General features: G+C 50.8%; 1 protein-coding gene across 1 annotated transcript in view; it reads left to right on the forward strand.

Annotated features, from left to right (window-relative positions):
- The window catches only part of LOC311183650 (2'-5'-oligoadenylate synthase 3-like), a gene marked incomplete at both ends in the record, with an annotated part of 38,719 nt that extends 19,349 nt beyond the window's left edge, over window positions 1-19,370 (forward strand). Inside the window, 11 exons of the mRNA XM_084253194.1 lie at window positions 3,854-4,009; window positions 5,821-6,091; window positions 8,851-9,032; window positions 10,196-10,431; window positions 10,927-11,068; window positions 11,977-12,150; window positions 13,423-13,705; window positions 15,417-15,604; window positions 16,727-16,965; window positions 17,915-18,068; window positions 19,284-19,370. Of these exons, the coding sequence (XP_084109320.1) occupies window positions 3,854-4,009; window positions 5,821-6,091; window positions 8,851-9,032; window positions 10,196-10,431; window positions 10,927-11,068; window positions 11,977-12,150; window positions 13,423-13,705; window positions 15,417-15,604; window positions 16,727-16,965; window positions 17,915-18,068; window positions 19,284-19,370 (2,112 nt within the window). The remainder of the gene's footprint in view (window positions 1-3,853; window positions 4,010-5,820; window positions 6,092-8,850; window positions 9,033-10,195; window positions 10,432-10,926; window positions 11,069-11,976; window positions 12,151-13,422; window positions 13,706-15,416; window positions 15,605-16,726; window positions 16,966-17,914; window positions 18,069-19,283) is intronic.
- Between the last annotated feature and the right edge of the window lie 1,412 nt (window positions 19,371-20,782).

A 20,782-nucleotide genomic window follows, 5' to 3' on the forward strand; every position in this document is an offset into this window, starting at 1 on the left:
GGACAGTGACAGTTGCTGCCCTCCCTCAGCACTACCCAATGGCAGCTGGGAATCTGGCTAGTCTGGGAGTGGACAGTGCATCTCCCAGCCCCTGCAGCACAGGGGGGAGTAGATGTCCAGTGAGCACCGTGAGTACCTCTTGGGCAGAGGTATGCCCAGCAGCAGATCGGGCTCTGACCTGGGCATCGTGAGCCTTTGGTTCTCATGCCATGGGGACCAGGTGGCCTGTGCCCATTTGGTAACACCCATCCCCAACCCATGGACTCTAGGCCTCCCCTGGAAATGGCTGGAGGATTAGGATAAATGTGAAATGGTGGACAGCAGGATGGCTCAAGGTGTAGGGGTGAGGGGCGCTCGTCATGTGGGCGGGTAGACAGGAGGTTGTGCTGATCCCAGCAAGCCCCTCGATCTTTGACATCGGCCCCCTGAAGTGGGCAGAGGTGTTCCACTGTCACTTAGGGCCTCCTGATGTAGCCACACCCTTAGCTAGACGTCGGCTCCCCTAAGTTGTGTATGTGTAAGTCCATTATAGATTTCATGATTGCCCTAAAAATACCCACATGTGCTTTCCTCTGGAACGAGGCAAAGGGAGGCTAAAATTCCTATGGAAAAATTTACGGACAAGAAAAACTAGGAAAATATGGCAAGGGGAGCCCCAGGGAGGGACCAGTCCTTAGCAGTGTTACGAAGAGCTAGGATGCCTCTGTGTTTGAGCAACGAGGCAGCACCACCTACACTGGCCAGGGGGGCAGCTAGTGCCCGACTCCAGGAGGAGAAATAACAAAGAATTAAATGAGACCAGAAACAGAGGGCCTTCCTGGGAGCAGGGGGCAAGGCAGTGAGTGGTCCCTCAACCAGCAGGCCGAGAAAAGTGAGCACCTCCTCCAGGATCGTGGCAAGACATAAAACTCCAAAGAAAGTGTGGACATAAATTTTTTTAATATAATTTTTTAAAGTCTTTTTGAGATATAATTCATGTGCCAGGAACATGACCCTTTGCAAGTGCACGAACTTGAGTGTTGTCAGCCTATCTCAAGGTTTCTATTTCATCTACTCACAAGACAAGCCACCCACAAGGTGCATCACCATGCTCTTTCTAGAACATTTTCAGCACCCCCAAAAGAAACCTGAAACCCATCCATTCCCTCCAGCCCCCACACCCCCTAATCCCTGGCAACCATATTTCTGTTTTCCGTAATAAAGTCATTTCATGTGATGGGATCACAGGCTAAGGAAGCCTTTGTGTCTGCTTCTATCACTCAGCTTCATGTTGTCAAGTTTCATCCGTGGTATAGCTGGTGCCAGGGCTTTGTTCCTTTTCATGACTGAGTAATATTCCATTGCATGGGTAGACCTCTTTCTATTTATCTATTCCTCCATTGACCAGCATTTGGGTTATTGCCACTTTTTGGCAATTGTAAATAATGCTGCTAGGATTTTGTGTGGGCCTATATTTTCATTGCCTTTGTCTTGGGTCTGTACCTAGGAGTGGACTTGCTGGGTCAGATGGCAACTCTCTGTCGAGCCTTTTTAGGCCCACCTCACTGCTTTTCACTGCACCCTTTGCACGCCTACCTGCAATGCATGGCCTTCCAGTTTCTCCACATCCTTGCAACACTCTATTTATTGTCCATCATTTTCATTATGGCCGTAGTGGGTGTGGAAGAAAGTTATATACTCTCAGAGGAATCAGGTCTGCTAAACACAGTCAGGAAAGAATGGGCCTTAGGAAGAAAGGGACTCTGACTCCTAGCCTGCGGGCTTAAGAGTTGAAGTTCCTGAAAATCTCCAATTCCCACATGCCCCCAAGACTTCATTGCTGCAGAAATAGCCCTCCCACCTCATTGCTGCTAGAAGCTAGTGCCTGCCCCTTGTGCGAAGACCCTCTTGAGGCCTCTTTTCATGAGACCCCGCAAGATCTGAGCCTGCCTTTCCTCCCACCCACTAGACCCGTGACTGGGGTTAAGTCCCAGCACCACCCAGCTGGGAATATGCTGGGCAATGGTTGGGGAAGGGAAAGGCCTGTGTCCCAAGTAGGCATAGGAGGCAGTCACGCGTCCCAGCAGAAACCAGGGGGCGTGTGTAGATGTGGATATCAGGGCGCTGGTCTAGAGGCTGTGTGCAAGATCGGATGTGAAGGGCTCATTGACTGGGGAGCTCTCTCCTGGAATTTGGGGTTTTGCCGCGGACCAGCACAGCAGTAGATGATGAGGCCACCTCAGGGTTGAGAGAAGCGTGCAGGGTGGTCAGGGCGTCGGCGAAAGAAATGACACACAGACACACTTCAAGAGTGAAAATCTGAGTGTAATTTTCCTTAAGTTTGTGACTAGTATATATATGTTTTCTAAAAGCACAGGAATGAATATCAAAGAAATTAGCTTGCTCGCTGGCTCAGTCTATCACTATCAGGGAGGTGATCTACATAACAAGCAATGACCATTATAGAAGAAAGGAGGGAGTTTAGAAAGACAGATAAGGGATCAAAGTTTGTAGTTCTAGGAAGACGGGATAGGATTTTTAGCATTCTTGTAGTGGCTCTTGGTGGTCGTTATCTATTGATAAGCTTCTGCCTTTTCAGGGAGCTTCCGCTGCACTTCCTCTGCTTCAGGCTGTTCTCCCACCGCGCGCTGGTGCCCAGCCGGATCTAGGGACCGTGGCGAAAGCCATTCGATCTAGGGACCGTGGCGAAAGCCATTCCTAAGATCACTGCGGTGGGAGGTGCAGCAGGGTTTCACACCTGAAAAAGTCCCCAGAAGACACAAGCCTGCAGCTAGGCAGGCTCCTGAAAGAATGGGTGCTGTGAGAGCTGAACGCACGGATCGCAGGGAGGCGGGAGTGTGAGGCAGGGGAGTGGCATGCTGGGTGGTCATGGTGCCCAGGGCCAGGAAGGTCACCGGTGATGCTGTCCCCTGGAAGAGCAGGGAGGCCCAGTCACAAGGAAGTTGCCAGTGGGAGACCCGCCTTGTGATCTCAGGTGGCCTCCGCCTTAGGAGACGTATCCCGGGGCTCCCTAGTAGCCCTGGGTGGTCAAACCACAAAGCAAATCATGGCACACAAGACCAGGACCGGTCAGGCGGACACACGCTTCTTAAGGAGTTCTGACCAGCTCGGGGGCTGGTGTCCCTGGGGACAGATGTGCTGGGCCACCAGCCGGGAGCCACCCGAGCTGCCCCAGCAAAATACTTCGAGGACACTGGGGAACTTCCCCAAATCCAAAGTCCCTTTTCCAGCAGCTTCCCAGGAAACGGCCTATAACGCGTGACGGGGGAAAGGCTGGAAGAGCAGCGTTGGCAGAACTGGATCCTGCCCAGCCCTTGCTGTGTGTCGCTGAGCAAGTCCCTGCCCTCTCTGGGTCTCTTTCCCTCCCTGTTCTCGCTGAGTCTGAGTTCCCCGCCTGCCTGGAAGTGGGGACGGGAAAGAGCCCTTGAAGATGACCTCTGCACACACCCCACCCCCCTCCCCCCCTCCCCCCCGCCGGAAAATGCTACTTATGCATGAAATACATTTGTAGCGCCTGCCCCCTGCTAAGCCCTTTGGGGGACCCTTTCATCTCCCTATCAACCCTCCAGGGTTGTCCTAACTACTGCTGGGGACATCGAGGCACCAAAAGGGCAGCTGGCATGCTCGAGGACACGGGTCTGGCACACGCCCGAAGGCTGCATATCTAATCCCAGATCCCTTGGCATCAACCCAGCAATCAGACGAGCCACACCTTAGATGAGGAAGTCAGCTGGGAGCCCTTGAGTTTCAGTTTCTCGGCTCTCAGCTCGGGGTTGCTCAATTCTCTTCCTCCTGCTCTGCCACCCACGGACACTCAGCAGCCCACGGAGCTATGGCATCCTGGGGGCTCCAGGAGATCTCAATGCCTACTTACGAACTAGATCAGTTCATCCGCTTTGTCCTGAGGCCTCACAAAAACTGTGAGACAAAGCTCGACTTGATTGTGAAAAGACTCTGCACCTTCCTGCAGGAAGCCAAGGAGCTGCGCCTGGAGAGACATGTAGCCACAGTGAGTGGTGGGCTGGGCCGGGCTTGTGGGGCCCAGGAGATCATGATGCCGCTGGAAGGCAGAGCTATTTGGTGCAAAGCGCCCACTGTGTGTGGGCCCTGGGCATACGAGACGTCAGCTCATCCTCCCCGTGCCGGAGCAGATGACAGCATGTGGTGTAGCTTAGGAGCACCGGCTGGGGAGCCGGTCTGCCCCGATGACTGTGTGACCTGGGGCAGGCTGCTCAACCTCTCTGTGCCTCAGCCTCTGAATCCATAAAACGGCAGAGGAATAACATCCCCTCAGAGCACTATGAGACAGGCATGTAATGTTCTTAGCACAGGGCCTGGTACCTAGTGCTCCACAGATGGGCTCTGATAACTCACTATTAGGGTTTTTGTCCTTTGCATATTACAAAGGAGTAAACTGAGGCCAGAGGATTTCTGTAAAACTCCCTAAGTCTGCTCTGTGGTTTCTCAACAGCAGTTAGAAGGTTTTGGTGCTATGCGCACAATCACAAAATTGAGATGGAAGATTCTAGAGCTTTGGGGAGGCCAGGGCGCCAGGAAGGTGCCAGGACCCTAGGGAGGGGAGGGCATCGAGATCCCTACCCACACCCCATGTTCTCCAGCGCAGGTGCCCCACTTCTCTGCAGTCACTGTGCTTTCTGATGTCTGCCTTACACACACTCTTTGCCCCAGAGCCTCGCCTACAGACACCCGGACACAGGCAGCCCCTGTCCCAGCCCCGATGGGGAAACTGAGGCCTGGGGAAACTATTTAGTAGCTGGCACCAGACCTGGCACTGAGGCCCAGGGAAGCTGCTGGGAGTACACACCCCTACTTGCTGCACCACCTGGCTCTCCTATTAACTACTTTTTTCTAGTTAAAGTAAAAAATACAGAAAGAAAAGTGGACAGAAGTAATCAGCTAGCCTGATAGGTTACCATGAAGGACAAATTGTGTACCCCACACCCGAACTAAGAAGCAAAACGTTCCCCGTCCCCAAGGAGAGTCCCCGTGGCCGCCTCCAGTCACCGTCACAGCCCCAGGCAGCCACTCTCCTGGCCTCTAACAGTAGAGATGATTCGTTTCATCTGTTCTTTAAACTTGATATAAATATAAAGTGACCAACTATCCCGGTTCCCCCGGGACCAGAGAGTTTTCAGGACAAGGGGCCTTCAGTGCAAAAACTGGTTGTGCCCCAGGTAAACCAGAGGGTTGTTCGCCCGATATGCACGAAATTATACACCTTGTGAATTTAGTATGATTCCTGTGACTCATCACACCCCTGTCTATCATATCCTTGTTGTTAGTGTGAACACACTCTGGTTGTGTAGCATTGTGTGTTGTGAACACACTCTAGTTTGTGTTGCATTGCATGGTGTGAATATATTCTGATTGTGTAGCATTGCATTGTATCAACACATTCTGGCTGTGTAGCATTGTGTGGTGTGAACACACTCTGGCTGTGTTGTGTTGTGTGGTGTGGTGTGAACACATTCTGATTGTGTAGCATTGCATTGTATCAACACATTCTGCTGTGTAGCATTTTGTGGCATGAGCACATTGGTTATGTTTCATTGTGTGATGTGAATACACCACACTTGTCCATGCTCTTGTTGATGGCTATTTCAGTTGCCTCCAGCTTGAAGCTTGTATGGAAAATGCTGCTAGGAGCACCCAATTTGGGTCTTCGGGTAGACAAATTGATACCTGCCAAGACTGGTGACACTTGTGACCTTTGTTTGCATTGAGAATGCTACCACCTGCCCAGGTACCCTGTGACCCTAGGCGTCCAGAGTCTCACATCTGCGTCTCTGTTGCTGGCAGGGCGGTTCCTATGGCCGGAAAACAGTCTTGAGGGGCAACTCCGATGGCACCCTTGTCATCTTTGCCAGTGATTTTACACAATTCCAGGATCTGAAGAAAAATCAAAATGAAATCCTTAACAAAATCCAGAATCAGCTGGAAATATGTCTATTAGACAAGCTGCTGGCAGCTAACATGATGATCCAGAGACGCTACAACAGACTCACCATCCAGCTGTCCACAGAACACCAGGATATCACTTTTGAGGTGCTGCCTGCCTTTAACCCTTTAGGTGAGCACTTCTGGGTAAGTGCAATGGGTAGAGAGCTGGCAGGGAGCAAAGCCAAAGAAAGAGGTGGAGGCCCTCCATGTGGGTCCTCTAGGCTGGGGCCGGTAGTGCCACTGTGCTTTCTGGAGTGGATGACCCTAGACCTCATGAGAGGAGGCCTCTCCTACCCTGGGCTTCCTCTTTTCTCTAGAACGTCTCCCTCCTCTCCTAATTGACTTTGGAAGAATTGCTCTAGACTCTAGCGCAGAGACTCTCAGACTGTGATACGCACAAGAATCACCTGGGAACCTTATACATGCAAGTGCTGATTCAGTGGTGGGAGCAGGACCCAAGATTCTGTATTTCTAACCAGACCCATGATACTGATGATGTTGGCCCATGCACCACACTTGAGGATGAAGACCAGGTTGGTTAGAGGGAAAGAATGGGGCAAAATCTGGGAAAAGTTCAGCGAGGTTAGGTATTCGGAGTCTACCTACTACCAAGGTCAATGTCAAGGCAAGGACCCTTCATGAGTGATTGTCACCAGAGTTTGAAGCGTGCCTCACCCACTTTCTATCTCTCCAAGGCCTCCCCACCACCTGGGCTCCCTGTCTTAGCAAAAATCCCCACCGTCCCATCTATTACTTAAAGCTGGCTCAGATGTCTTACACCCCATCTCCTGTCACTATATGTCTTATACCTCAGCAACCTGTCACTAAGACCTGCCAGTTCTGCCTAATATAACAGGTGCCTTGGCTTTCTTGTTCTTTTTCTTCTGCAGTCCCTAGTACTATGTTCATGGTCAATAATAGTTGTTGATAGATGGATGGACGGATGGATGGATGGACGGACGGACGGACAGATGGGTGGATGATTGGCTGTCTGGCTGGATGGTTGGATGGATTGATAAGAATCAGTATAGTTGCAACTTAGTTTCAAGTGCAGATACTTATATATCACAAACTTAAATTCTGGAGCCGAAATTCAAGCCTTTGTTAAACAAATGGGCAAACTAAAGAAAAGGAACATTCCTGGGCCCACAGCCAATTCCTGACATAAATAAAATAAATTCCTGACAGGCCAGAGTTCTCCAAGGCAGACACACACACACATACCTTCAGGAGTCTCGTTCACAGAAAGGTGACCTAATTCAGAGGAAAATGCGCCTGTTCACAAAGCAGGCAACCCTGAGGTCTTATCCTGGTCCCATTACTCATGCACTTCTGCTAGCTATAAGATTAGACTAGAAAAAGTTATCTAGCAGGGTCTTTAGGACACTAAGTGTTGAGGGTACAGGCTTGTCGCAAACAAGGGGAAAATCAAGGTAAAGAGACACAGTGTCACGCAGAGTTAGAAAATCCTCTTCTCTCCTGTCCTCCAGCACACGGGCCAGAGTGCCCTCTGCTGGGGTGACCCCATTATGCAAGGATGGTGTGAGAACAAATCAGCTGCACATTCCAAACTAAGATTCCTTTTCTAAAAGGAAACAATGATGAGCGCTTCCTGAGAAAAAGCCGTCTACCAGGGAAATCTCAAGTTGTTTTCCACAGGAAATATTAGCCTCCCTAACCTGGCCTTTCCGCAATGGGTCCAAGCTGACCTCCTTCAACTCTCCCTGTGTCTCTCTCTATGGCTATCTGCCCCCACTGCTTCCTCTCCGGGGTCTTCGACCAAAGCAGGATGCTTCTGTTTTCCCTGATTTCCTGGCATTTCAGTTTCCTTGTCTATAAATTAGCGATGACAATCACCCTAAGCGCAGAAGTGTCCAGTGAGGCTCACGTATTTCTCTGGACCTGAAGAGATTAAACTGTGCCTGGCAGAGAGTAAGCACTGAGTAAAAGTTGGCTGTATCGTTACCGTTACTGAGGAAGCTAGAATGTTCCCTCAACCTTCCTGCACGCCAAGTGCCCAGAACCGTGCCTGGCTGATAGCAGGAAGTCAGTAAATATTCGTCAGTCAAATGAAAGGCAAGGTGGCTGCTGTCTCCTGGCTGTTTGTCTAAATGTGTTTCTAAACGGAGCTCAGCTAGCAAAGGCAGAGGCCCTTTGATTGAATTCTATAAACTTGATGTCTTTTCCTCACCCCACACCAGCCATTCTTGCACTGAAAGGGTATCAGAATCACCTGAGGGACTTAGTAAAAACTACAGACACCCAAGTTCTCTCTACTTGGGGACCAGATCTCCTACAAGTTAATCTGGAACTCGGAGGCCCAGGCTCACAGGCATGAGGCCTCCTGGGCTGTGTGCAGCAGGATCCAATAGGCACCCCAGTTTGAGAACCACTGCTCTGCATTACCTGCCCCCTCCGAGGTGGGGGGGAGTGCCCCTGCCCACTGGCCTCCATCCAGCCTCCAACGCCATGTCTGCACCTGCTTCTATGCCTCCAAGAGCCCGTCTCCTTGACTTGAAATAGGTTGTTCACTGGGTGGGCTCAACAGCAGACTCAACAGCATATAACACATAAACTTCAGTTTCTTCCGGATGTCTGCCAGTCGCGCTTTTTAAAAAGCCATTTTCGCCCTACTGACCCCTTTTTCATCTATAATTGTGTTTTCACCTCCACACTGGGTCCTGTGATCCTGTCTGAGGCTGTCCCGATCCTGTAACTGACCACGCTTATGCCCTACAGGGCAAGATACCCGCAGCCTTTATGTCAACACGCCAAGCCTCTTACAGTTAGGCCGCTGACGTGTGCAGTCCAGCCACGATCACCGTCACGACCAGCTCCCCCAGGCCAGGTGACACAACACCCAAAGTTCTGGCTTCTCCTTCACACCAGGCGCCAGTGACAAGCCCAGCCCTGGGATCTACAGAGACCTCATACGTTCCTTGAGTGAGACGAGAGCCAGCCCCGGGGAGTTCTCCGCCTGTTTCACAGAACTCCAGCGGAAGTTTTTTGACAACCGTCCTGAAAAACTGAAGGACCTCATCCTCTTGATAAAGCACTGGTGGCATCAAAAGGTGATTTGCAAATTGTCCGTCTAGTCTGTTGCCCTGTCCTTTCCCTGGAGGTCATTTACACCTAGTCAAGTGCAACAGGTTAACTGTACAGCTCGACACATTTTTGTTAAAGGTTTATTTTATTTATCCATGCATACAAGAACTGGGGTATAGGCCAGGGGTGTCGGGGCGAGGTGGGGTGTGGGTAAGAGGATTCACCAGAGACAGAGTGGGGAGCAGAACAGGCAGACTGACTGAAATACACTGCTGAGGGCAGCAGCAGGGAGACAGCAGAGGTCCTGCTGCGCCATGTGGGTAGCTCCTTGCCTGGAGATCAAACTTGTGCTGCGGTGTCTGGTGATAGCTTCATAGTGCTGAGACTTAACCCCTGCGCCACCAGGGAGGCCCTCAGTGTATTTTTCATATCTCCTCAAACAACACCCAGATCAAGTCTGGCCACATTTCCTGCATGAAACCCACTTCTAGGAGATACTCCCTCAAACAAACCACTATCCTCACATCTATCATCTCGAATTAGTTTTGCAAGTTTTTAAATGTAACATCAATGGTTCCATACTGTTTGTAGTTATGTCTGTCATCTTTTGCTCGACAGTATATCTGGAATCTTTGTCCATGTGATTTTTTAATTTGTTTTGTTATATCCATTGTATTAATATGCCTCGTATTTATCTGTTCCAAGGCTGATGGACATTCAGGTCATTTCCAAATTGAACTATTATGAATCAGGTTCCTCTGGTTAGTGTCCTTTTTTGATGAATTTGAGCATCATTTCTCTGGGATAAATAGGCTGGCATGGAACTACAGGGTGTAAGGTACATGAACATGTATGTATATATACACACACACGGCACATATAGTCTATGTGTTTTTGTGTAACATGATGAATATACATGGAATATGCATTTTTTTTTAACTTTGGCTAACATTGCCAAGCAGTTTCTCCAAAGAACTGTTCTAAAAGACACTCCCATCTGCAACTTACAAGCATTTGGGATGCTCCAAGCCTTGCAAGTGGTAGGGGGTCAACTTTCAGGTCTGGTGCCATGTTAATTGCTGGTGGGGGACATCGGCTTCCTATAGACTTCTGGATTCTTGATTTCAGATCCCTGGCACGGGGGATGCTGGGTCCTCAAATCAACCATCGCCTCTTTCTTTTCTCATAGTGCCAGAAAAAGTTAAATAATTCATCCCTGCAGCCCATATATGCGCTGGAGCTGCTTACGATCTACACCTGGGAACAGGGGAGCGGAGCAGAGAACTTTAGCATAGAGGAAGGACTCAGAAGTGTGCTGAGGCTCATCGAGCAGCAGGAGAAGCTGTGTGTCTACTGGACGGTCAACTACAACTTCGAGGATGAGACTGTCCGGAACATGCTGCTGAGCCAGATCCACTCGCCGAGGTACCAAGCTTCCCACAGCCCTTTCTCTACATAGCCCTTCATCGGCGGACCCCCAAGAACAGGATGAGAATGAGCGCTCACCCTGGCTTCCCCAGCTGGGGCGCGCCAGCAGAGGTGTGCCTGGAAGGCGGGAAGCCTGCCCAGCCCTTTCGCATTCCCAAGCACGTCACGTTTTGTCCCCCAAACAAACACTCAAGAAGTGCTTCCTCTTACGGAAGGAAGGGGCTACCAGAGAAGGAGGTGAGACTTAACCAAGCCTCTTACAGTTAGCCCGCTAATGTGTGCTGTCCATGTAGCAGGGAGACGCTATTTTATTCCATTAGTCACGGGACATCTCTGCGAAGCACAGAACACAGGGCCCAGGGACCAGGGAGGCGAGAGGCTTAGACAACCACAGCAGCTAAAATCTAGGTTGCCTAGCCTAGACCCCAAAACTGATTTCTTCTCCCGCAAGCTGCCCTACTGATCTGCTTTTGAACTGAATGGAACCCACAGGCCAGTCATCTTGGATCCAACTGACCCAACCAATAATTTGAGCCAAGATAAGACATGCTGGCAACTGCTAAAAACAGAAGCCCAGTACTGGTTGTCTTCTCTCACCCCGCATGAGTCCCATGGGTCATCTTGGAATGTTCTGGTGAGTGGGCTTTCCCAATATTGCGGTGATGCTGCAGGGAGGGCCCTCCTGATGCCCAGACCACCATCTCCCCACGATCACCGTGTGTTTCCCATGGCTGCTGCGGCCACGTATCATGCACTGGGTGACTTAAAGTGAGGGGATTTTATTCGCTCACAGTTCTGGGGAATAGAAGTCCAAGATCAAGATGTCTGCAGGGGTCTCCATCCCCTGATGTAGCGGGTTGAATAGTGTCTCCACAAATTCATGTCCACCTGAATCCTCCAAACATGACCTCTTCTGGAAGAAGGTTCTCGCAGGCATACTAATTAAGATGGGATCATTCTGAATTAGCATGAACCCTGCATCCAGCAACGAGTGTCATGATAAAAAGACACCCAGGGGAGTGCCTGTGGTTGCAGGGGTGCAGTGCCTCTCAGCCAAGGCCGGCCCAGGAACACTGGAGCCACCAGGAACTGGAAGAGCAGGGAAGATCCTCTGCCAGCCCCTTCAGAGAGAGCAGGCCCTGCTGACACCCTGGCTTTGAACTTCTAGTCTCCAGAACAGGGAGATAATGAATGTCAGTTACAATTTGCTGTGATAGTTCTGAGAGACCAGCGTCTCTGGGCATGGTGTGATTGACCTTGAGAAAGGGGTGGATGTGACCCTCTGCAATCGAAAATACTTAGGGGAAAATAAGGAAGGAACGGATGAGCAGGAGAAGCTGAAGGGAAGGGGCTGATGATGCTGTGACTGGAAGCAGAAATCAGAAAGCAGCTTGGAGTCTGGGCATTTTATGAACCCATTGGGAGAAGCCAGGTGGAGAGTAGGAGGGTGGAGAGCAGGGAGGGAGGGGTGGAGAGCAGGAGAGAGAGGCTAGAGAGGGCCAGGCAGGGATCGTTCACCTTGGAGTTCTTCCTCCTCCCCAGCCAGGAGCCCTCTCCGAGACCCCAGGCCACCTTCTAGATCGCTACATCAAGGACTTTCTCCAGCCCAACAAAGATTTCATAGAACAGCTCAATAAAGCTGTTGAAATCATCTGTACATTCCTTAAAGAAAACTGCTTTCGACATTCAACTACAAAGGTTCTGAAGGCCGTCAAGGTAAGCACTGGCCCCTGTCCCACTGTCAGGGAGCCTGCGGTCACTATGCCTCTAGGACGCTCACCTCCCTCAGAAGCTTGAGGCAGGGTCTCTCCACATCACCTTCTCCTCCGGGTCTTCTCATCTAAGGACACTAGTCACTGGATTTAGAGCCCTCTGATCCCTGACTTAATTAAACCAACAAAGATACTTTTTCCAAATAAAGTGGCATTCCCATGTTCCTGGAGGACATCCTTCTAGGGGTCACCATCCGCAGCCCTTCAGAGTCTAGGCCCAGTGTGCACACTGGACCCACGAGTGACCTCTTTCTCTTTTCAATGACTGGAGCCAGAGGCAGCCCAGCCCCGAGGTAGCAACTGGGTCATCCTGGTCCATGACTCAGCAGACGTGCTTCCCTTTACCTGCGGGTCATCAACCAGAAAACCTGTGCCCACCCTCACAGGATCAGGGGAGGACCACGCTGACAGGTGTGCAGAAACATCAGCCCTGACGCCAGCCCAGCCCCATGAGCGTGCTGTGCTGAGATGGGGCTGGGGGTGGTCCTGACACCCCACAGCAATCTGCAAAAGGAAAACAAGGTTGAGCTCTTGGCTGTGGTGGAAGCCATGTCCTCTCCTTCCTGAGACTCCTGTTAACAAGATAATAACTAGGAAAAGGCACAACGATGCTCGGAGAAGAAAATCGGGAGAGAGATGTCTCCAAGCTGCTGTGGCCCTGGCGCTGCCTGCAAGCTGGAGAGGGCGGTCTCCTGGGGAAGGTGCCAGCTGGGGGCTCGGGGCTCTAGACCAGCACTCAGACCAGCAGATGGACTGGGCTGAGCGGGGAGGCCTGGAGGATCTGCACACAGCAGGCCCTTAAACGACTCAGTTTTGTGCAACATCATTTCATTTTAACATTGATGAAAAATAAGAAATCCCGACCAACATTGACTGAAACCAGATTGGTTATTCGATTTCTTGGTTTCCTTCTATGGCGTTTGGCTTAAAGTCAGTTTCCAAGACCATATGGATAAGCTAAGCGAGGATTCCTGTGCAGGAGACAAGCCCTCCCCTTGCCGCCAGCCCTTGTAGGCAGGCATTTACCGCGCGGTCAGCGTTCTCTCCACAGTAGCTCGGTGAGCTTTCTAGGGGGTGGCCACGGCAACAAGAGTGAGGGTTGGTACCCAGGGCAAAGCCCCCCCATTGCAGGGACTTGGGGGGCTGGTGGGCAGAGCACAGGTGCCAGAGGCTCGAGTCTACAAAATGCTCATCTCAGCTTTGCTTTCTCCCCTAGGGTGGCTCCGCGGCCAAAGGCACAGCTCTGAAAAATGGCTCTGATGCCGACCTGGTGGTGTTCCTCAGTGCACTCCGAAGCTACACTGCCCAAAAACACCAGAGAAGGGACATCATCGATGAAATCCGTAAACAGCTGGAAATCTGTAAGGAGGAGAAGCAGTTGGAAGTGAAATTTGAGATTTCAAAATGGCAGTTTCCCCGGGTGCTGAGCTTTTCTCTGAAATCCAAAGAACTCAAGGAAAGTGTTGACTTCGATGTGCTGCCTGCATTTAACCCACTAGGTGAGGCTCCCCAGACCTTTGATTCTGGAGGAGGAAGGGCCTAGGAGCACGACTTAGTCAGGGGTCGTGGGCCCAGGGTCCCAGCAGGCGGCCTGACACCTGTATGCTTTTCATTCTCATGTCCGGGTCCTGCGGCTGGCCCCTGCATCTTCCACTCCCATGGGATCATTATAATACCTGTTAAAGAATGGGGTACCCTGAGTTCCGTCCACGTCTATAAATTAAATGTCTTAAGGATTAAGGGAGGAAATTCAAGAACATATTCTGGGAAGAACTCTGAGACAAAGACAGGAAATCAGGTGTTTACCTACAAAAGTAGGCAAATAATCTCTTTTAAAAATTTAATTCGTGGGGCCTCCCTGGTGGCACAGCGGTTGAGCACTGGGTTGCGAAGCTGCCCGCAGCCTCTGTAGCGCCGGTTTGATCCCCCACTGCTCCCCAGCCACCAGAGGAGGGTCCCACATGGCGCGCAGACCTCTCCTGTCGCCCGCTGCTCCCCTCAGCAGCGTACTTCGGTCCTTCTGCCTGCTCTGCTCCCCGCTCTGGCTCTGGTGAATTCTCTCACCCTCCTGCGCTTCTCACTGTACCTAGTGCTTGTATAAATAAATAAATAAATCTTTAAAAAATAAATAAATTAAATAAATAAAGATTTAATTCATGGGCGGTAGCTACATGATTCTCATTAGGAGAAATCAAGGCTATGGGAATTTTCCAAATCAAATCAAGAAGACTGGCACCTTTCCTCTGAATGGTTCTGTCTCTGGGAGAGGAAGTAACAGTATATAGATTGGAGGTTGGCTAAGCTTTTTGGTAAAAGGCAAGATGGTAATTTTTTTCATCTTTGAGAACCACAATTTCTCTGTCACACCTGCTCAATTCTGCCAATGTAAGCTAAAAGCGACTACAGATAATACATTGACAAATGGGCATGATTGTGTTCTGATAAAACTTTATTTACAAAAACAAGCAGTGGGCCAGATTTAGCTTGGGAGGCCATAGTATACAAACTCCAGGTTAGCTCTAACCAAAAAGTCTTTCCGTGATAAATGGAAGTGTATCACATCTGTGTCCTGTGTCTATGGAGAGCTAGAAATGCAGCTAATGTAACAGAAGTAAATTTCAAATTTTACTTCCTTTTAATTAACTTGAATGCAAATAGCCATATTAACAGGTGGCTACCACCTGCCAGTTACACGTCCATGTTACAGTATAGTTCTAGAGAATACGTTAGTAATACCGGCGGTACTTATATAACCCATACATCTTTCAACATTGCTCACTCTGGAGATGTTCCCAGCATCTTACATATCAGTATTTCAAATACTGATAGAATTCAAAGTAATGCCCCAGAGTTAAATGAGAGTTGTCCAAAATGTCTTGAAATCTGTTGCTTTCTATGCATATTAAGCCATAAAGTAAAGGGGCCTCCCTGGTGGTGCAAGGGGTTAAGGACAGCACTGTGAAGCTATCCGCAGCCTCTGTAGCATGAGTTCAATCCCCAGATAGCCAGGGAGCTACCCACATGGCACAGCAGACTTCTCCTGTCTCCCCTCAGTAGTGTATTTCAGTCAATCTGCATGTTCTGTTCCCCACTCTGTCTTTGGTGAATTCTCTCACCCCCCGTACCTCTTGCCTATACCCCAGTTCTTGTATGCATAAATAAATAAATCTTTAAAAAATAGACATAATGTAAATATCTCCCTCTTGCTAGGTCAAGTGAAATCTGGGTGGAGACCTGACCCCAGCATCTATGCTGAGCTCATTCGCCTGTGTGAATCCTCGAAAGACCCAGGGGGTGAATTTTCCACCTGTTTCACAGAGCTACAGCGTGACTTTATTGCACAGCGGCCCATCAAACTGAAAGATTTAGTACGTCTGGTGAAGCACTGGTACAAGCTGGTATGTTGACTCTTGGCTTAGCTATCCAGGAAGTATTTTTATCAATGTTCTGTGACCATCACTTACTGAGTGCAGAGCTCTGCATGCCCACACCCTCCCATGCCAGGGCCTGGGTCACCATCGGGCATGTGCTGCTCCCCCATCCTGCGTATCTCTGTGCAGTTCCCCTCACAAACCCCATTAAGTTGGGACAGGTGTAGAGTGCCCTATTGTTAAAGCACCTTTTTGAGATTTTTTTTTTTTTTTTACTTTGCTCTAACACCCAAAGAATTCTGCAGAATTCAAATAGTCCTGCCTACCCAGGGCAGGTGAGGTTGAGATTTATGTGCCCAGCGTTGCCGTTATGGCTGGTCTGCTGCTCGGGGGCTACAGTGAACAGGCCCTGCACTCTCCCAAAAAGCAGGTAGAATCTGCAGGCTTCCAGTAGGGCAGGCTGGCATTTCCCAGATCAGCTTGTCTCCCTTCACTTCTGTCAACTGTCTCGCACTTGGGGTAGTTTCTGAGTATCTTCTTCATTACAAATACCCAGAGCAGTTTCAGCTCTTTCCTCAGATTTTCCTTTCTGAGTCTTGCTCCAAAGCCCGAGTAGGAGACAGAGCATGTGGTTTCCTGGCCAGGGAAATTGCTCTACCTCAGTCCCAGGGGGCCGGATGGCACAACCTCGAGGAAGTCACTGCAACCCCAAATCCTCAGGTCTTCCTCTAGAATGGTGAACTCTGGATGTCAGGAGAATCAGGAATGATAGGGGTGAGATGCTTGGCCCTGCAGCTGCAATAGCATGCAGAGGGATTTTAGTATAGTCACGTGCTGGCTTACAGCATCCCTTCAATGACAGATCATGTCTGTGAGGACAGTCCCCAAACTCCTGTTGCCTGTTGAGGCCATGGCCCTTGCAATGTGGCAGTAGCTTTCCACAGCTTATATTTCCCGCCTCTGTGGCCAACATCATTTTCCTTTGGCTGGATTTAATCTTGTGTGGCTTTGTTCCCTGTGGCCCTAAGGCGGGTATAAGCACACGAGAGCTAATGTCTGCATGGTGACAAAATTGCATAAGGAACGCATTTCCCCAAGCCTGTCTCAGATACATGAGCAGTGTCACCTGACATCCCCCTCTTCCCTCAGTGTGAGAGAAAGCTGAAGCGAATGGGATCCCTGCCCCCAAAGTATGCCTTGGAGCTGCTCACCATCTATGCCTGGGAGCACGGCAGTGGGGAGGACAATTTTGACACCGCTGAAGGTTTCCGGACGGTCCTGGAGTTGGTCATGAAATATCGGGAGCTCTGCATCTTCTGGACTGTCAATTACAACTTCCAGAATGAGACTGTGAGGAACTTCCTGCTGGCCCAGATCCAGAAAACCAGGTGCTCCAACCCCAGACCCCTCCCCTTCACCTGATTCCCTCCAGCACCACCTCAGCGACCTGGATTCTCCTCCCTTGGGCATGATTCATTATCCTCGTGTGAAGATGAGGGAGGGACGTGCTCGCCCACAGAACTTCCCACAGCCTCAGGAGGCAGGAAAAAATGTCATCCAGAAGCAACAGAGAAGGAGGGAGCCTGGGATCAGGCCTCTGAGTTGCTTTCATTTTTCTGGGTTGGGAAGAAAAGTGGATTTGTTAGCAGGTCTAGGAGTGAGAGTGGGAAGTGGGTCCCTGAGAAAGATCTACCATTCATGGTTGGTTTATCCTGCAGGGGTTATTATCTCCCCTGTCAGGCCTCAACCCCACAAAACCTTTATCCTTCAAGAATACATGGGAATCTTAGTGTATCTGCTCAGCACCACGGGCAGGGGACAAAAGCTACAGACAGAAAGAAAAGGGAAGCGAGGGGCCTCCCTGGAGGGCTGGGGGTTAAGTCTCAGCATTGTCTCCTCTAGGGCCTGAGTTTGATCCCCGACCAGGGAGCTGACCCACACGGCGCAGCAGACCTCTCCTGCCTCCCTGCTGCTCCCCTCAGCAGTGTATTTCAGTAGATCTGCCTGTTCTACTCCCCACTCTGTCTCTGGTGAATCCTCTCACCCCACACCTCTGGCCTACACCCCAGATCTTCTATGCAAAAATATACCCAGTTGCTCTCAGCTGGAGAAGCTGACCCCACTATGCCTCCGGGTGTGCTGTAAGTAACAGCTTTCAAACCTTTTTTTGACAAATATAATTTGGCTCTAGGAAGTTACTTCAAACTGCACTAGTACATTGGAATGACTGGCGCCTAAGGAATAAGGCCATGTCTTATTGCTGAGAGTAGGGGTCCCCCAATCTGAAGCCGTTGGTTGTGAAAGGCACGCCTCTAATGCCTCTAACCACTCCTTTAGGCCTGTGATCTTGGACCCAGCTGAACCCACCGGCGACGTGGGTGGAGGAAACCGCTGGTGTTGGCGTCTCTTGGCACAAGAAGCTAAGGAATGGCTGTCCTTTCTCTGCTTCAAAGATGGGACTGGAAACACAATACGCCCCTGGCTCATACCAGTAAGAGTCACTTGAAGGAGGGGTCTTCGGGAGAGGGCCCCGGGACAGGCTTCAATCAAAGCACTTCCCCAGCTGGAGCAACTTGAAATTCGTTCAGTCACAAACTGAAGAAAGTCTAATTCACAGGAGCCTAAAGGGTTGTTTTCTCCTGCCGAATGCAAGCCGATTGGGGGGCCAGACCTCCCACAACAGCTGCCCCATAGTGCTTTCCTGGAGCAGGTGTCTCCACCCCGGGGGCTAGTGACGCGTGGGGCTGGAGCCCACGGGCTTGCCATAAGATCCGGTGTTCATGACCCCTGGATCTCCCCCTGCTGTTCTTTCTGCCTGGACCGTGACCTCCCCCTGGAGACATGCTAGTTGCTTTCAGTTTCACGAGGACTGAAGTCAGTGACTGAAGAGGGTGGAGCCTCATCAGAAGGACCTGGGGTGGGGAGGGGGGGTGCCCTCCTTGGCGAACAATCTCTGGGGGTGTTTTTCTGGCTGCCTCCTGGGGAGGGGTGTGACTGGCACCTGGTGGGCAGAAGTCAGGGATGCTGCTCAACATCCTCAGTGCCCAGGGCAACCTCACCACCATGCGCTGCTGTCCTGCCCAGAACTGTCATGTTGCCATGGTTACTAAAAGGGGCTCCAGAAAGGAAGGGCGTGGAGGAGACAAGTGTGGACCAGTGGGTCAGCAGCCGAGAGTGTCTGCCCACCTGGCCAGGCTCCTCATCCCTCCTCCTTGATCTTATGACAAGCCTGCTCTTTAGGTACCTGAGGGTACCTCCAGGTACCTGCCACCAGGCACCCCTGGCTCTCCTTCGAGGCTCTGTGGAAACTGGGCTCCTCAGATCTCGCACTAGTGACTTTGGGGGTCAGATCATCTTAAGCGTGGGGGGCTGTCCCAGCCCTTCAGGATGCTGAGGGGGTGCCCAGTCGAGACAATTGAAAACCTCTCAAGACATTGATTGCTTCATGTCCCATGGGGGCAAAATGGTCCCAAAGGTGAGAATCCCTGCCTTAAAGCACCCCCCAGCCACCCCCACATGAACCCACACAATGTGGGGTTGCCTCAAATTATCAAGGTCTGTACTACCAACAAGTACCAAAAATCGTCTCTGGTGATAGTTACTCTCCCAAATACACTTATTCCCTTTAAATTTTCCCTGAGCCTTTCAGCCAATAGTCTGAACTGCTCAGGGAATGTCTCGTTCTCACACGAATCTCTCTTTCCAGACAGTGCAGACACCAGGAAGTTGTGGAGCTCAGATGCAGCCTGTTGTCAACGAGATGGTGTCATTCAGAAGCAGGTCCCTGGTGTGAGACGGCCGGAGGACGCTGCTCCATGTCTTCGGCAGGTGCCTTCAAAGAGCCATAGGCCGTGCGAAGAGGGACCCTGGCCCATTCTTCCCGGCCAGTCCCTGCGACTCCTTCTTTGACTCCTCTTCAACCAGGACTGCCAAGTCCTTCATAAAGTCTGGCCGTGTTGAGCTCACCCCCTGCAAGTGACCTTGTGAAATGCCTTCGCTCCCACCCAGCCTGCCGAGCCCACGGCGCTGCCAGCCTTACTGAACGTTTCCTGCTTCCTTTCAGCTTCCTTTTCCTTCACTCCCAGCAGAAGGCTCTCTCCACAGTGCCCCAGTGAAGCCTTTTGCCTGCCTCTGGGCTCCCCAAATTCTGCGATCTTGCTCCCCCAACCCTCCACCTCTCCCTCTTTTCTCTTTCTGTCCATACACAAAACTCAGTCTGCCCCTGCAGAGTGGACGGTCTCCTAAGCCAGTGGGAGCCAACCCCTTCTCACACCTTCAAAGCTCTCCGAAGCCAGACCTGCTAACCCTCCAGCGGCTGGCTCCTCTGTGTTACCCTTTTCCTGCTGAGCCTACTTTACCCCCCTCTGCCCATGAGTATCTTCTCCCCCATTCTGAAGGCTTTGTCCTCCGACTTGAAGGTCTAAGCATTTTAACCTCAAATGTCCACTTGCTGTTTTATTGCTGTGCATATACCACTTGCCGCATAATAAAGATGATCGCTGGTGTTTGTCTCCAGTTCCTAACACAGAGATTCAATTCCCCACTGGCGTGCCTTTGTATGCCTGCGCCCTTGGATTGTCTCAAGGGAGGGGTTGGTGATGCCAGAAAGACAAAGAGAGATGGCGAGCATGTGATTAAAGGCTTGAAACTTGCAGCCTCATTCCTCAACCTCCCATGAAAAGAGGAGGCAAGAGATTGAGTTTCAAACCGTATTTTATTTTATTTTATTTTAGATTTATTTATTTATTTATACAAGCACTGGGTACAGTCAGAAGCGCGGGAGGGTGAGAGGATTCACCAGAGACAGAGCAGGGAACAGAACAGGAAGAGTGATGAAGTACACTGCTGAGGGGAGCAGTGGGCGCAACAGGAGAGGTCTGTGCGCCATGTGGGATCCTCACTGGTGGCCGCGGATCAAACCGGTGCTGCAGAGACTGTGGGCAGCTTCACAGCCCAGCACTCAACCGCTGCGTCACCAGGGGAGGCCCTCAAACCATATTTTAAATGAAATGGGTGTATTCTCACTTTGCAAGCAGGTCAACCCACTTGCAGTGGGGTAGCTCCCCACCCATGGTCTGTGCCCCGTGCCCACCCCATGGGCGCTCTGGGGCACCACCCACACAAGGCTCTGTTTTCCTGCTCACACCCTCCTCCTTCTTCTCCCCACGTCTCCCTCATTCTGTGCCTCATCTGTTCTCCTGCCTT

This window comes from Talpa europaea, assembly GCF_964194135.1.
Source record: "Talpa europaea genome assembly, chromosome: 14".
In the NCBI taxonomy this organism is placed as follows: domain Eukaryota; kingdom Metazoa; phylum Chordata; class Mammalia; order Eulipotyphla; family Talpidae; genus Talpa; species Talpa europaea.